The sequence below is a fragment of the Lepisosteus oculatus genome, chromosome 2, assembly GCF_040954835.1.
Source record: "Lepisosteus oculatus isolate fLepOcu1 chromosome 2, fLepOcu1.hap2, whole genome shotgun sequence".
Classification (NCBI taxonomy): domain Eukaryota; kingdom Metazoa; phylum Chordata; class Actinopteri; order Semionotiformes; family Lepisosteidae; genus Lepisosteus; species Lepisosteus oculatus.
The window spans coordinates 72,589,103-72,606,927 of record NC_090697.1 but is presented as its reverse complement, the minus strand read 5'-3'; the positions used below and the strand labels follow the sequence as shown (position 1 = coordinate 72,606,927).

The 17,825-nt window shown below is 41.9% G+C and overlaps 1 protein-coding gene across 9 annotated transcripts in view; it reads left to right on the top strand.

Annotated features, from left to right (window-relative positions):
* Positions 1–345: 345 nt before the first annotated feature.
* aak1b (AP2 associated kinase 1b) overlaps positions 346–17,825 on the top strand; it is a 62,996-nt gene continuing 45,516 nt past the window's right edge. For 4 of the 9 annotated variants that reach the window (XM_015364521.2, XM_015364402.2, XM_015364579.2 and 1 more), the window contains exon 1: positions 346–1,516. In XM_015364521.2, coding sequence (XP_015220007.2) covers positions 1,354–1,516 — 163 coding nt within the window. In that variant the 5' untranslated portion in view covers positions 346–1,353. The remainder of the gene's footprint in view (positions 1,517–17,825) is intronic. The other 5 variants (XM_015364781.2, XM_069183019.1, XM_015364847.2 and 2 more) reach the window with 2 other exon arrangements.

Below are 17,825 nucleotides of genomic sequence, written 5' to 3'. Positions count from 1 at the left end.
AAGGATAGTCGATACCAAACGATATCCAGAGTTTTTCTGGTGAGCAAAAAAACACTACGAGTACCACAATGCTTTGAGAGAAAGGGGCTGATTTCTGTCAACATCGTATTTCAAACTACTTTTGAAATGTAATGCATTGTACGAGGCCGACACACGCATACTGCTCTGTACAATGATTTGGTTTATTTTTAAAATTGTATTAGGAAAATGTTTAATCGACTCTAATTGCGGATGGGAGTTGTAGTTCTTGAGTTGTCACTTTGCGCTCCTACTTTCCTCACCCAGTGGGTGTAAACCAGCCCGGGACTACAATTACCATCCTTCGCCGCGGAGTGACAGTAATTCAGATTATCGTCTTTATTTTTATTTTCAGATTTTAGGAAAGACGATATCGCGTATCTGCAGTGAATCTCAGTGCACCGAGGCCTAAAAATGCGATAGAGTGGAGAAGTTGTTTTTTCCATTTCCTGTTTTGTTGTATTTCCTGGTATGGGGACGAGCCGCTCAGCTGTTTTTTAAGAGCAAACCTAGACGTTGAAATAAACCAGAGGGGGTTTGGGAAAAAAAGGGCTCTGGTTAATTGGGAATTCGTACATAAAATAAACCCCACAGAAGAGGCCGAAAAGGCTTTGAAGAAATCGTGAAAGACAAGATAAATATACCATACTGATGGCAGGGCTGGAAGGAGAGATTTTCGAATAGAAACAAGCATCCGAACTGGGGCAGGATTTTTTTTTTAAGCTACACAATCATTGCACCAGTTCGCTCGCATCCCTGGCTGGCGTGATGAAATGAGTCTCTACCCATGCCTTATTTACCAAGGCTCCGGGGAAGCAATGGAGAAGACGCTGTTTTAAGCTGAGAAGGGAAGAAAAGAATAAAAAAAGATCGCTTAGCTTTGCTATTGCAATAATTGTATTTAACGCCTGAGCATCTTAGCGACATCGTCGGAAGGGGGTAGCTTTTTAATTTTCTTTATTTTTTTTTTATTTATTCGTCATGGATTCGGCCACTTGCTTCTGGGGCGCCTAACCAGTTTAACCTTGGGCTTTTCTTACGTGGAAGATAGGAAAGTGACAGCCGTATTGCAAGGGGCTGTTTTGCCAAAGCATAAGCAGACAGGATCCCTTTGGCACGTTTTCAGGTTCAGCTGAATAGCTGTCATAGCCGGGACACTCGCCGGATTTGGCACTTTTGGCGCTGCCAGTGTTATACCGCCTTCACACCGGAGCTCGAACCTGGCTGGGGCGGACCGGGACGTTTCCTTGGGATTGCTTTCTCTTTTCGCACATTGAACTTCTTTCCTCCTCCTCCTCCTCCTCCCCCCGTCCCGTCGTCCGACTGCCGGGGAAGATGAAGAAGTTTTTCGACTCTCGTCGGGAGCAGGTCGGCTCCGGCCCGGGCTCCGGCGCCGGCGGAGGCGGCGGGAGCGGGTCCGGCGGCGGCGGCAGTTACATTGGAAGGGTGTTCAGCGTCGGACGGCACCAGGTCACGGTGGAGGAGACGCTGGCGGAAGGTGAGAAACGGCCCGGGCACCCTCAATAGCTGCTGCTTTGTCAGTGTGGTTGATGTTCACACGCTAGCAAGTCACCGCTCACCGCTTTTCTGCAATGGGATGGTTAGCGCGTTTTCCACCTGAGGGCTGTTTGGTGAACTCTACCCTGTGGGCGCCACTGTGGACGTTGTCTGGGACTGGGCTCCGTCATACTGCAGTGCATGCTGTGTATGTGAGCCTAAAATATAGATCAGGCTTTAAAACCACTAACGGGTCCATACATGCCACACAGGTGCAGAGCACTTTAGCACTTGCACCCCATCTATAATAATCTTAGATAAGATTTGATTGTAAAGCTTGGACTCAGCTCCCTCAGTCGAGAGACCACACAGACCAGATCCTTCCTGTTCTTGTTTGGCCAAGCATTTTTGCTCTTTATGTGTGGAAGCTTATGAGGTGCTCCCCAATAGGAAACGGGGATTCTCAGAAGCACCCCCTACTTCTGCAAGAGTGGGAGGGGAAAAGTGTGAACCCCTTCACCTGATAATTCCCTGAGATTTTGGGCCCATGTGTGATGAATGAACACGGAGGAGGTGGGCAGGTCCATGTTGTTGTCTTCCTCTTTCCTGTCGCTCCGTTCCTTAGTCATCATGACATTATCTTGGTGAGTGGTTTTCTTGTTGCTGATACTTTGCGGTTTGCTCTACGTGTTGCTAATGAGCGACACCCTCTATTCGGCACCCCTCCCCACACCAGAAAAAAACCCAACAGATTGTCACAATAACTTCTGCAGGAACATACCAAGAACTGTGCATGCAGCAGTCTTATGAAAACACACTCACACATGCAAGTGGAGATATATCACACAAAGAAAAGGGTACTAGGTGTTTCCTCTAGAGAATCTATAAAGTTCGTTGAGGGTTAGCGTTAGTATTTGGATTGTGAATGAAGGAAAAGGTAAATGTATTGAACATATGCCCTGGAATCATCGGAGAGATTCTTGTAAAACTTAAACACATCCATATACTCAAAAAAAGGCTTCTCAGGAGACTGACACTGAGATTTTCTGAGACCGAGATATAAATAACACTCCCCATGTTAAAGCATTTCCAACCATTCCAGGGTTGAATGCTCCTCTGTATGACTCAACACGAGCTGCTGGATGTTTCATGCTGCTTACCTTTTTTGGGATAAGATGTGGAGTGCAAATATGAAGGAAAGTTCTTTGCCTGGTTAATTAACCGAGTTGCAGAAGCAAATCCGCACTAAGTTCAAAAGGCGAATTCATACGTTCTGTATGACATGGAGCAAACCAAAAAAAAAAATGAAACCGTGCTCCTTCAGTCACAATCGGTTCCATGAACCTTGTTTTGTGTTATTTGTATTCTACACACCTGTGCCTGCTTATATGCTTACCAGAAACGTCCCAAGCAGCTGTTCTCTCTGGCTTTGATTTTTAGAATTAGTTTAGCGTGTGGTCGCTGGTATATTGATCTGTACAATGCTTTTGAAGTGTCCAGGATAACAAAGATGTTTTGACATAAGATGCATGGTGGAATTAAACGGCCAGCGCTCACCTGAGAATATCTGAGGTGGGTGGAGAGGAACAGCTGGATCTGTGCCACTGGGCTTGCAAGCCAGGATGTCTCCAAGACATTGTGGGCTTCATTCGAATGGCAATTGCAAGGACAGCATGTTCCCTGGTTTCTGCAATATAGCCGAACAGCTACGCCTTAAAAGCAAAATCCAGCAAGTACTGCAGTCAGCAGAGAAGGCCGTGAGCATTCACAGCTTAGGTTCTTGTGTAAACAGCTGTGTGCTGAAAAGGGAAAATAAATTATTCTAAAATAGCTGCGTCGGTGGCAGATTCATTCAAAAATCAATTGCATCAAGTGCTTCAAAAGCAGTGAAAACGGTGCACATACTGTACCTATCCCACAGTAGAGTTAATCTTTAAGCAGAGTATGTAGTGGAACCCTATGGCCAGGGGTAATAATGTTAATGTAATAATAATAATAATGTTAATCATAAGAATGTTTCTTTATTAGCCCTGTACAATTTCTTGCATTAGGAATTCGTCTTTTTGCATACCACAGCTTTTCTCCATGGAGACACAGACACACAGACAGGGAGAGAAGCTTGGGTTCAGAGCGCAGGGTCTGCCATTTTACAGCGCCCCTGGAGCAGTTAGGGTTAAGGGCCTTGCTCAGGGGCCCAACGGAGTAGGATTCCTCTGCCGGCCACGGGATTTGAACCGGCAACCTTCCAGTCACAGGCGCGGATCCTGAGCCACAGAGCCACCGCTCCGCCCTCAGACTCGAGTCTGGAGTGTCTTACCTCTGGAGATCAATGGTTCATGTTCGGGCTGTGAATCTCATTGATTGTGCCTGGCAGTCTGCAGCCAGGAGCTCAGCCCTGGACTGAGCCCTGTAGGACCCGTCCAGTTCTCGGTTCTCTGGACTGGGAGAAGTTGTCGGTGCACTCCCAGCGTGTCCTGTTCTGGATGAGCTGCGCATGTTTTTAGTTGCTATTTGTCGGATCTGTCTGCCATCTCATTTGCAAATCCCAAGGTGCTTCAACCCTGTCAATCCGGTCAGCAGTAAACACAGCTCCTGTGTATCATGGCAGATGCTATAGAAAACGAACTGTACTCACACTGTTTAGTCCCCCTCCATAAGAAACAATTGAAATAAAGCTGGAATGAGAGAGTAGATGTGCCTGTGATGGACTCTTAAAGGAGCACTTCAAGCTTCGCTTCTGGCCCTCCTGCTGTGTGTCTTGCTGTAATGTGCGATGTTCTGTTTTATGATTGTTTCAGTTTTCAGTGTTGATTGATCGAAACTCTGGTGGCAAACACATTTCTTTTTATATTCTTTCTAAAGACACCACCATCCTTAATTGAAATTGACATTAAAGCAAACTTAATTACAGTTATGTTTATGCTACCAGGGCTCTCAAATTTATCAACACATCAGATAAACCTGTCAGTGATTGAGAGTATCTATTACGTTGTGCTTTTCTTATTGCCAGACTTGTATGGGTTCCCTAGTCTGTCTCTAAGGGCCCCCTGAAAACTTGCACCCTAGAAAATGTACCGTTAAACTGGCTGTTCAAGAAGAGATGTCTTGGACTTAGTCATCTGGAATTAAAAAAAAGGCAGAAAAAGGCCAATTCTGACGCACTGTGTTTTACACTGAAATCTGACCCTGTCGCATATCCTGTCTAATTTAGTGTGGAAATTTCTTCTGCGCAGGTAGTATTCGCTAACGTGGTCTGTAACAAATGACAAAAGGAAAAAAAAATGTTTGCAGATGAATAAGCAACGGTAAAGGAATTAAAGGGAAACTGTGAAATAGAGGGCAAACGGCTCCGTTAAAGTGGGCAACATTTTGATCCGCTGGCACATTTCAAAGAGAGCAGTGACGTATTTGTGGCGCAGAACTCCTAAGTCGTCTCCCGTGTACAAGCCAATCGCAGCGCCACTGTCCATTTGAAGTCAATTACATCACATTAAAAAGCTCTGATTGAATTGTATCTGAGCGTAATGAGCTTTCATAAGTGAGGCATGACTGCTGCAGCGTGTTCCATCCATGCAGCTGCTGGGACCATGAATCTGGCGTTCCCGGTCATTCCTGTTTTCTCCTGGCCTGTGGAAGAAGGGTGTATCATTAAGTCTCCATTCCCAGGAAGGACATGAATTATCGTTAACTTACGGCTCCGTTTCTTTGCTTGTTTTATTTTTTGTTTAAGCCGTTTAAAAACAAAACTGTGTTGAAATATGAATAAAATGCAAATCTGACTAGGGGAACCACCTATTGAGCAGACGTTTCAAGTTGTGGGTCATTTTAAATGTGCCGATGCTGAAGTGCTTATTCCCATCTTCGGTGTGTCTGTCTGGGTGGATAAGATTTTCAGTTGCCATTGATTTCATGACCCTGGCTGTTCCAACACAGATCATTTTCTTCTGTGCTGCCTGACATGCTGTAGCCTTTCTAAACGTGTGAGAGTCGAATCTCCTGACAAACCTGACATCTCATTTCAAAGGTGGAAATTTGAATCGAATGTCTAGATTTATTTAATCGTCAGCTTTACAGTGTACAGTAGTGCGCAAATTAAATCGAATAAATACCATTTGCTGGACTTTACGTTCCACAAAACATGTGTTGTTTAGATACAAACTAAACAAACAGAGAAAAAAAACAGCATTTGACAGGTTTTATTTTACTGGTTATTATTTTACTGAGTGTGACATTTTTAAACAATCAGCGTCTTTCCAGATTTACCCCAGAATTAACAAAAAATCGGTGACTCTCCGGCTGATCCGTTACCCCATCTAGAATTTCCTTATCAAAATGGAATGAACAGGAAATATTCCGAGTATTTTACCTTGGGATATGTGAACATTTTCTTTTTTGGTTTAAAATAATGGATTCTGTGGGTAATTAGTCACCTCTAGGTTTGCACTGAAATGTGTAACGGTTGAAAGAGGATTACTAGTTCAGGAGGTGTTTTACTTGTCAGGTCCTTTTCAACATTGATCATCATGCATTTGCAGCTGCTGTTGTTTCTGCTGACATTATTCACCTCCTTAACTCTCAGTGAAAAGATACCCCTTGCCTTAAGTCCCCTGGTAGGAAGAGTGTGTTATGTTGCACTATTTCAATCAATCAATCAATCAATCAATCAATCAAAGTTTATCAAATGCACAACAATATAGCGCGCAGCAGTAGTTGCTGGCAATGAAATGTCTTTTCTATGAGCTCACCGGATGGGGGGGATAAAAGTCACAAAATTAGTTACAAAATAAAGTTACATAATGATAGATAATAGTGCAATAGAAATTGAATAGAATAAATTCAGACAAAACTCAATATAAATAGAACTGCTATGTGTCCAGGGTGTATGCAATAAATTATGTCCAAGTAGTGCAGGATGCCGAATACGATGAAAACTGTATGTCCATGTAGCCATTACGGGTGATTTGCTGAAGGGACTGCAGGTCTTATTGCCTGGAGGTAGAAGCTGTTCTGTATTCTGTTGGACTTTGACTGAATGCTTCGGTACCATTTACCGGACAGTAGGAGAGAAAACAGTTTGTGACTGGGATGACTGGGGTCCTTGAGAATGGACCTGGCCTTCCTAAGACATCTAGCTGGGTAGATTTCCTGGATGTTTGGTAGCTCACAGCCAGTAATGAGCTGCGCTGACTTCGCCACCCTCTGCAGTACTTTGTGATGCCAGGCGGAGCAGGTCCCATTCCAGGCAGTGATGCAGCCAGTCAGGATACTCTCAATAGTGCACCTGTAGAAGCTATTTGTGGTGTACGCTTGACCTCCATGTTTCGTCATGCTTTGAGTAAGTTCTTCGTGTGCTCCTGACAGAGTCAACCCAATGGGCTTCTACAGAATCAACAATAAAACATAACTCAGAAGACAGAAGTGGAAACGATAGAAAAGAGCACTTAAGACTGCAGACATGAGGCACTTAATTACACACAGGGCTGTGGGAGTCTGGATCATGCTACACAGTCATGTTCTTGATGACGAAGATTTCCATGGCTTCCTTCAGGAAAGTGCTGGACAAGACCATTGGATTAAACACTTAGTAGAGGCCAGAGGAGCTTACGTGGCTGGACCTAATTTTTGCTGGAACAGTTAGAACAGCAAAGGACCTACACTGAAACTACAACCCTTCATTTAATTTGATCCTTTTTAAAGAGAATATTGCATCATTCACGCTTAATGCAAGACCAGCGGGGAATGTTTTCACACTGTAGTTCTGCTGACAGCTTGGGTTGAAATACGTTGTGAGTGATAATACCTATAACACAAGGAAATCAGCTGTAGTCATTTGTTCAGGAAAGGCATTGTTAAGCGCTCCTAAGTGTTATTGTATAGCGATCTGTAGTGTGGCTTTCTGTGTGGCTGTTGGCAGGAGAAGCTAATGCACAGAGCTCTCCCGGGTTCAGAACACTGGACTCCAGCCTCAGTGCTGGCGTGCTCGTCTGTGAGGTAATGGGCAAGCCGCTGCCCTGCAGGCCCGCAGGCCCGCAGGCCCGGGCTGTCTGTGGAGCTGGAGCAAGTGGCGATTCAGTAAGTGGTGGAGAAGACACACTGCCTTCAACAAACAGAGGCTGCCGAAAGAGGTCAGAAAGGTGGTGTCTCTGGAAGATCGACTAATCTCTAAATCTAGAGAAAGGGAAATCAATGAAAGCATTCTTCAGAGCGCTTCCTTGTGTGTATTAAAAAAAAAAGGGTTTAGTAAGATGAGATGCAGTTTTCCATACTGCCAGCGCTTACTCATTTTAAAACCCACTCTGCTTTACATTATATACATAACATTCACTTAATGCCCTGAATTTGAAAATCTCGGTAACTGGGAATTTCATAAGCAGTGGAAAGCGTGTGGTCACTGTAATTGGTAAAATATGGGACTAATCTGGAGGTTTGATGACCGAAGACTGGTAAATCCAGAAAGGATGTAATGTAAAGTAGAGGTCTGACATCAGCAGGTCTTGGAAAAATTACAAAAGATTTGGAAATAAAAAGCAATAGATGTAAAAGAAGAGATGTGTGATGCCTTGGCCTTTGCTGTACTGGGATACAATTTGTGCAGGACTGCTGGTGTCGATAAAGAAAGATGAAAAGTTATTGACAGTTGCAAGGAGTGGATTTAGGAGACTGTTAAAAATAACAAAAAGAGAGATGACCAGAAATGTAGTGATCAGCAATAAAGTAGGACAGAGAGAAGTCGTATTGGACAGGATATGGAAAAAGAGGACGTTTACGGTTTGGTCATCTAATGAGAATGAACAACAAAGGATCACAAGCCAGACCTCTGCACAGCTAGATAATACGAAGAAGAAGCAGAGGAAGACCTTCAAGGAAATGGGTTGTAAGATGGCCATGAGGAAAGCAATAGACATGACAAAAGATGGAAACTACTGCTATCATTTTGTTGCAACCTGGAGACAGCTGTCAGATGAGAGAGAGGTTTAGGAATTCAGTAAGCTAGGAATAGCATATTTCAAACTCTCTGATCTGATCTGTGGGAGGTACTAAAACCTACTGTTGATGTAATAGGCCTTGCTTGGTATTCAACTATATTAAGTGCTCATTAAGAGCATACAATCTGTGTCAGTTATAAGTGTAGCCATGTGCATAGGTTGTGCTCTGTGATATAAATCTTGTACATTGGAGCTGCTTTTGGGAATACTAGACAGGTGAGCACTTTCTATAGGAAGATGGAGGTGATTTCTGCTGGAGGCCAATAGGGTTTTAACTGGTGTGTGCGGACTATCAATATATCTTGTATTTATGTAACATTCCCTTTCTTTTGTCTTTAAAACCTAAGTAATGCTTGGTCTTATTTGTAGTTCAAACAAAGTACTGGCACACTCAAAATGCACAAACTTTGACTTTCACACATTTCACAAAAACCTTTTGATTCTTAAGCCACTCCAGTGTAGATCTGGATTGTTGTGTAGCTCAAAGGTGAAGTTTTGTCTCAGTTTTAGGTATAAAGCAGCCTTTCCTCTACAGTTTGCCAGTACTTTTCTCCATCTATACTTCCATCAGTCTTGACAAGTTCCCAGTCCCTCTGATGAGAAGCTGAACTATAACGCAGTGCTGCCACCATAACTTTACTTTAGATAACACCATAACTTCCAGCCTTAATGCTTTGTATTTAGATCAAAGTTTTGATTTTGTTTGGTCTTCCCATAAAATGTTTGCAACATCTCTTTGGTGCTTTATTTTAAACTGTGCGTAGGATTGGATATGTTTTTTTCAGTTCTGTGTAAACCCCCATTTTTTCCGTCTAGCTTTGTAATATCAGTGTTACCTGTGCTTGCACCTTGCAACCTTTATTATGCTCCTTTTCTTTAACTGGATTTGTTTTTTCCTCACTTTCTAAAATTCGTTCTTTTGCCTGTTTTCCTTAATTGACTTATTAAATCATTTGAGTCATACTTTTTTAACCTTTGGTTTTCTTATGCTTGGGGAAAAATGAGTTCTGTATTTTCTGCAGAATCATTTTACTGTACTCGACCGATTAAATGTCATCCAAGTAATATTGATAGATATTGATTCTATATTTATCCTGACGTGTATTACCTCTCTTCAGCTCTGTCTCATTCTTTCATAGTTTGTTTTCCCTAATTGGAAGGCATTTGTTTTGGAATGCCTTTGCCTGTCCAGTTTTAAAATCTACCTCAAAGCGTACCATATTGTAATCATTGTTCCTTAATGGTTATATCTAATAACCCTAATGGAGATATTTGATCACACGTTAGATGGCTGCTCGGAATTATTGTAATGATTTACATTCAGTATAGCTCAGTTTAGGTAGAGAACATCACGGCATCTTTCCCTCACATTAGTTGCAAAAATCGCGAGCTGATGTTCATTTGCAGTGAAATGAAATGGCAGTGGGACACTGTAAACTGGAAGCACATCCATGTAATGTTTCCTCAGAAACTGGTGGAAACATTGCATTTTAAGATGTTATACAGTTTGCACTGATCCTTGACAGCCTGCGTTGTGAAGTCTTGACCCTTGGTGGAGCTCGATCCAGTGATCTCTGCGGTGCTCCGTTGATGCCCCCGTTCCTTCAGTGTGACTGACTCCCAGGATACCCCAAGCAGGGGTTTCGGCCCTCGATACGGCTGCGATTTCATATCCTGATCCTCTGGAGGCAACAGCTGCATTTCTTTTAAAAAACAAAATGCTCTCATTTGTAGAATCATACCATCTGATTTAGGAGGCCACCTTGACCAGTGATGTTCCATTAGCAGTTAGTCTGCAATCCAGTCAGTGGCTCATGGACATGAAATCCAGCTTGAAGGCATTCAATGCCTGCTTGCTTCAGTGCAGTGATCCTGTGCATCATTTTAGACTGATTTCAGAATTTCTTTTGCAACGTTTTCAATGTGTTAGTCTTCAGTTGCTTTTGTCCAGTTTAGAAAATGCAAACCCGTCTCCCTCTCCCCACTGTACTCTTCCAGAATGCCATCTCTTCATCCTCAGAGGTAGAGTGTAATGTTCAATATGGGAGACCTAGAGCAGGTGTCCACCGTGCATGGATATCACTCATGAAACTGGAGGGGTCAGTGTGATGTGGCAGCCCAGGAACCCTTTCCTAGTCATTTTTAAAAGTAGTCAAACACATAAGGTTGAACTGAAAAATCATAGGTCCTCCACTTATTCAATCACGGTATTTGAGGCTTGTAATTGAAACACTGATTTGATTTAACTCTGGGAGTAGTCCCTCTCCCCAGCTGTGGGCACAGAAACCTTCTCATGTTACTGTATATTGGAGCTCATGTTCTCAGCGTCCTGGTTTTCTTGGTTTGGCACTATCAAGCATCCTGGACTTGGAATGTGTTTGTTTAGAACTGAGCAATAAGAGCTGGAAGGGACACTACATCCCCTCCATCACCCATATCAATTGGGAAACAGCACTCCAAAAGTGAAAGCGTCCTCTTCAAGCACGCAGCATTGACAGTGTTTTCATGTTTGAAAGCTTGGCAGGACAGTCTTGCTGACTTGTGTAATTAGTTATCAACAGCAGCTCGTGCAGCCAGTTACTACTTTTAGAAGTATGCACCCTAGAACACTCACTGACTCTTAATGGCAGTGGCACCAGCACTGTTGAACAAAGGTTTAATTTGGTAGATTAAAAGAAATCCCTTCTATCAATTCTACAATTGATTTTATCGTTTTAATGCGCCGATGTAAGGTCTAGAATTCAGAGTTTTATAGTGTATTTTGAGGGATCCATCACACACCCACATCCCTATCATTCCCCCCTCCATGAGTCAGATCTCCATAAGTATAAAGTATTGTGGACAGTGCAGGTCCTCTGAATGTACATTAAGCTTCAATAATGATGTAGAGACCGTACATGTAAAACAGTAGAGTATATATAATTTTTCTTTAGTAATTTAGTAGCTCCAATTGTCTTTGCTTTCTCCCATATTTCATTATAAAAATACATTTTATAATTGCAGTTCCTGCTGTTTTCTAGCTATTCCTTCTCATTCTTTTCTGAACTAGTTATCCCAGAAGTGGGAGGTTGTCTCTAGGGCTGATCGCAGAGCTGGAGTGATGCTTTCACACATGATACAGAGTTTGTGACATGGACTCTTGGAGATCGGTACCTTATGACTCTGTAGCACTTCATCTATCACCATGCCACTGTACGTCAGGGACAAACAAGATAATATCAAAAGCCATGGTTTATATCAGTGTCAATTTCCTGTTTATTGCCTGGTAAATGAGTTCTGCTCTTTCTCAGAAGACTTTGGCTGATGGAAGGGAGTGCACTTTGATCTTTGCAACTTTGATCTGCTTCTCTTCTTCATAAGCAAGGACCTCGAGGAGCCTTTTGAGAAGAGATTCTGCTCTGGAACAGCTGATGCGAGCAATAGTATCCCATTGCAGTGAATCCCTAAGAAAACATCATAGTACATAGCGAGGAAATTAATTGTGGGTGGGCAATAAGCAATTTAGAAAATATAATGAGAAAGAAAACACTTCTTAAAATGAAAATAATAAACAACCCGGATAACAATTCAAAATAATATCATCCCATTAAAACAGTGTAAAAAGGGGGTGGAAATATCTAGAGAGAAGCAGTAAAGAATAATGTAATGGGGGCTGAAATATGTTTTTCAGTATTATGACCACAGAAGAGCAGTGGGGTGAAGCGAAGTGTCTTGTTATCTCATGTCTTGGCCAGCCCCTGCTCTGCGTTAGCTTATCGCCCTGTCTGGAGCGTGCACAGCACAGTGCCGGCGTTAGCCGAGAAGGCCATCTCCTGAATAATGGATAAGGCAAGTGATTTATTTATCACTGGTGCGGATGGGCATTTCACCATCTGTATTCGCAGGGTTTGCCAACCTGTGGCAGCATGTCATTCTGTTTTAATGCCTTGCTGGTGTTTTACTGTTTGCAGGTTCGACTGCGTTCACTCTTAGCAGTGAGTAACAGCACGTTGGTACACTTACAATAAAGTTCAACAATAAACCCTTTATAGATCATGAATGCAGTATATTAACTAATAGACTTGTTGTAAACATTGTTCGTGTCTACTAATGTAGACTTGTTAGGCTATCTTCTCATTTATCTAATACATGAACACATGAATGTAAAATTCAACATCACACTCTCAAGTTTGTTTTTTGATCTCTGTAACACCTCGTCTCAGACTGTATTGCCGGAAAAAAACATTTCACTTGTTGTTTTGCTTTTACTTCCAGCAGCATTTATTGTGTGTTGATTTGTAAGTTTCCTATTGATAGTTCAGACTATTATTCTTTCTCTGTGAAGTGTTTGAGAAGGCCTAATTAACATTATTGAACCTTATTATAAAGTGTTACTCATTTTGTCATTTATAATTATTATTACTAATTTGATTTAACTCTTTAGAATTTATTTTTTCTCCCTCAGGTGTCCCCCATTTTACAAAACCTCTTATGTTATGAGCTGAAGCAAATCAGGAATCCCATGTTGACGAAGGTGACTGAGCTCCTTCAAGAACCAGCTGAGATTGTGAGGTCAATTTAGGGACTAGCATGATGGGGCAGGTGGCCTTCTCTGGTTTGCAGTCTTATTGTTCAGTCTCCTCAGATCGCTGTGTGTGTGTGGGGAGCTGATTTCCAAATCTTTTCTTTATTTTTGTGTACAAGAGAACAAAAATATTAACTAAAGTTAGAGACATCAAGTGCAAAATGTGCTTTTACTTCTTTTTCAAGCCTTTTTGCCAGTACGAATCAGTGATTACAGAAAAATAACTTTCTTAATTGGGTCATTAAAGTTCTGAATAATCTTTCTGCTCAGACACTGACAGTGTAGGTTGTGTTTCTGCAGTGTGGCTTGTGATAGCGGTTACCTCTTGTGTGGACCAGCAGATGCTCATTAATAACTGTTCCTCACATAAGTACTCATGAAGACTTTATTCTCACACTTGTACAGGTCTTTTCCATTTAAAGTGCTTTCCATTTAAAATTGGAGGGGAGGGACCAACTTCATTCACAAATCTGGGAGATCTGTGACAGCTGTGATGGCCAGCAGACCCACTGCACAGTAACTCAGGTGGAGGAGCAGGAATTAGCAGTTGAATTAAAGGGGAACTTAAAATGGGCCAGACTGTTACAAACCCTGGGCAGAATTTAGCCAGGTCACAGAGATTTACAATCCAACCTTGTCAGCAGTAGCAGCACTGAAAGCAGTGATACTTGTACTTGATCCTGGAGGGCTACAGTCCTATAGGCTTTCCAGGGTAGCAAATTCATTCCAGAAAACTAATTAATTCTATCAGGAAGTAATCATGTAGAATGAGAACCAACAGTTAATATTATAAGTTTAAAGCTTGTGTTGCATCGTGTGATGAGTTGAAATTTGTGGAAAAAGACATTCAACCCAGTGACCAGTGAACTGCAGAAAGACTTCTTCATTTCTTTGCAGTTAAACATATAATTTCATTGTCAGATTAACTAATATTAGGCTTAATCTGAAGGGTTTTTTAAAAATTGAATGTTAAATGAAATTATTTGACGTTTTGATTCTGTTGCATCTCAAGCAGAGAGCTGATTAAAATTGTGATTAGTCTAGGGATTGATTAAGTGAAACTGTTGGTATGAAAACCAGAAGACAGTAGGACGGACATTTGCTCTGTGTTTAAGACAGAATGGTCTTATTTCAACACAAGATTGATCGTGAGTGCATGTTTTATACTTTCAACAAATTGAGACATTTTTGTGACTGTTCCTCTGTCAGCTAACAGTGACCAACCCATCAAATTAAAGCTTTGCAAATCATATTTTGAATGCATGATGTTTCCTTTCCTGAATGCTCTTTCCAGCCCCTTCTGGCGTTTCTGTAAACAATGAAAGCTCTTCTATACCACAAGTCTGACATAACAATGCTCTTATTTCTGAGCATGTAGGCATTACACTGGCTGTAATTACTTGCTAACATTGATAGCTCATATTTAAAATAAATGTTATATTAGATTTCAGAAATGTGTTGGAGTATTTTAATAATATTTTGGATAAATGTTGCTTTGTCTGATGCTTTCGTCTGATACACTAGACCTGCACGCAGTCTAGTTTTACACCCATGTGAATGCAGGAATCATGAGTTTAACAAATAAAAAGACATTGTTTTCCACTATTGATAGCACTGATATTGTGTGCGTTCAGTGCACACACTCAGAATAAGGCAGTCTTGAACTGTTACTTTCACATGTTGTGTCTTCTCTGATGTTAATCTTCATTAATTGAAAACGCACCAGAGGATGTTTCACTGCATAGAGGAAACTGCATCATTTCCGTTGTGATCAGACTGCGTTAGGACATGACAGGTGCTTCACAGACACTGATCCCAGCAAGGCATCCTGGGCTGGACTCTCTTGGTGCCTACAATACAGAGATGAACTGCTTCTTCCTAAGAACATATACAGAACTGTGTTTTATTGACATGAAGACCCCCCGGAGCAGCCATAGGTGAATTGTGCCATTTTGTACATGTGTGCCCTGTGGAATATCAGCTTTGTCTGAAGGCCTATGTGTCATACAAGGCACAGCTGCAAACCAGGTACCCCTGTGTTTATACATTCTCCCTGTTGTGCATTGTGTTATGTTGTACAAAAGGGGTGTTCGTTTCAATCCTGTGGTGCTTTTGTTTGCGTCTCTGCATAGACCTGTTAATTGCCATCTTCCATGATGGTGTTTGGAATGGTCCGGCTCTTGGGCACTGCACAAAATGACAACTAAGTGGGTGGTGAACCCCAAAGGCCTGTTGACTGAGTATTTTGCAGCTTTAAAACTGGGAAAGCAAGAACAGCCAGTCAGTCCCCAGGGGCTTACTGGAATATAAGCCTGCCCCACTTCTGTCTTTGCTCAAAAGCAGGCCTTTCCTCCCTTCTCTCAATACTCCCCTAACTAACTGAGGAGAGGACAGCAGCACAATAGCACTGCAGTGCAAGCCTGTCACTCACTTCAGACAGCTCTGTTTCAGAAACATGCTTGTCATGCAGGATAATACTGTTCCCTGCTGAAGCGGTATCTAACCTACCCGGATGTGGTGTTTAATACAGTAAGAGAGAGCATATTTATTGGTATTCACCTAACGTGCATTTCCAATTCCCCATGCATGGTCATTTCTGTTGGTGTCGGAAATAATGTTTCAGTTGCCTAAACATAAGTACGTTTGGATTTTTTAGAACTGTAGTGTTATGCGTCCCTTCTTGCTAAACCTGCCATTAATTTGTCTTGTCTTTGCTAACTCCTTTAACCACTCTTTAAACATTGTGAGTTTCAAGTATGCTGCTGTCAATTTCAAACTGATAACCTCTGTAGAACTTATGGTACATGACAAAGCCCTTAGACACTGTGTTGATATCTAAGGGAAGCCGTTATGCTATTGTTGCATGTCCATTATTGCATCATTTGTGTCTTTAGCACCAGTGACTCATTGTGTTGCATTGAGCAAGCTGCTGAAACTCTTTGTAAGGGACTCTCGCAGAATATGATGAAATGCAGTCTCTAATTTCCTTTAGATAGAATGAGACCTTTTTTAAGTGTTGTATACATTCATGTTAACACTTCATAACCCGATTGCCTCAGATCTCAGAAGCTAAGAAGGGCTGGGCCTTGTTGCTATTACGATGGTGCTTTAGACCAGTTAATGGATCAGTAAGTGGCTCGCAGCTCCTCTGATCACTGACTCTTTTAAAGAAAGTCTCCATTGAAGTGAACTTGTTGGCTCTTCCCATGAGGAAACGGGTTGGTAATTGGAAGACACATTTGTTAACATTTGTCAGTTCAAAAAGAAATCGAGCGGGTTCTGAACAAAGCAGGATCTGCTGATTTTTTTTTTGGGAAAAATAACAAAAGCAGTTAAAGTTAATGGCGATTCGAAAGTCGCCTCTCTTTTAATCTAATTGTCACACCTGAAGAAGGCTCCACGGCCGAAACGTTGTGTTCTCTTTCTTCTTTTTTTCAGCATGGAATAAACCTATTACTTGTTCCTTTGCAGCCTACGCATGCTGACGCAGCTACCCACCTGAACTATGTATGATAATGTTTTTCTTTTACAAAAAAGAACTAATTCGTGCTTGAAGTGCTGTAAACAGGTTAATTTGAATGTTGCTGTCCAATGGTAGACTAATTCCAGAGCATGTTTTTCACTTGGGTTTTCTGGGCTGGTCAGGTGGTGAGAAGCTCATTCCTGAAAAGCAGTTAACAGGCGTGGCCACTTAGCTGTTGTGCCCAGCCCAGCCCTGCTGCTTTTGTGTTACTTAGCCGATCAGGAGCCTGCTCTCCTGGTTCTGCCACCCTGTGCTGTGAGCTGAATAGGAGTAAAACTGCTGTGTTGCGTCACACGTGTCACGTGAGCAGCGTTCTCCTGCTGTTTTCTTATTACTTGCCACTTGCACAGTAATATGTGCTGTGACTCATTCCCTGTTATCTTATAAATGCCGATTTGGCACTGCGGCTAGCTACCATGGACAAAAATAGCTCGAGAAAAGTCTTTTTCAGAAGAGATTGCCAGGCGTGGTGCAGGGGAAGTAAATTAAGGTTGTGCTAAGCCAGAAGCAATGTATGCATCTTCTGAGTAATTCCTCATTTCATGTTTCCACCTTCATGTCTATAAAGCCTGTGCACAAGGCTTTCTGCTTGAATATCTACAGTAGGTATCTATCAGGCACTATCTGGTTCAATAAGCTTAGAAAGGTAAAAGAAGACACACAACGCAAGCTAGTCCTAAATGAATTTACTAAAATGACAGCTATACCTGTAATGCAATGTTTTCCAGGCCCGATCTTGCATTTAATCTCTGTTTTCTGAACCTTTATTTAACCAGTTCTTTGCTTTGATCGGTTTCTGCGCCTAAGTCTTAGTTTTAACAGTAATCTCTGTTTTGTGTATTTCCGAGAAAAGTAAAAAAACAGATCTCTGTTTCCACTTATTTTGAAACAGTTGGTTTCTCATAGTTTTCTAAACTATGAGTACAGAAAATGATGGGAACAATGGTGTGTCAAACTCTATGTTAATTAGCATTCTTAGTGATGTGTAGGCTCATTAATTAAATTCCATCTGGGCATTTAAGCAAGAATCCTAAATGAAAGGTGTTCTGAAACCGGCATCTGGCACAGGGTTCAGACAAATTGTTGTTCATGACTCCCCGCTGTTTGAGGGGTGAAACTGTTTTTTGAAAGCTTAATTAGGATTAATGAAGAGAAAGAGCTGAGGTGGAATGAAAAACAGAAGAGACAGCATTAGGAAACATTGGAGTAAAACCTCCTAGGTTTCCAGTCTTGAATG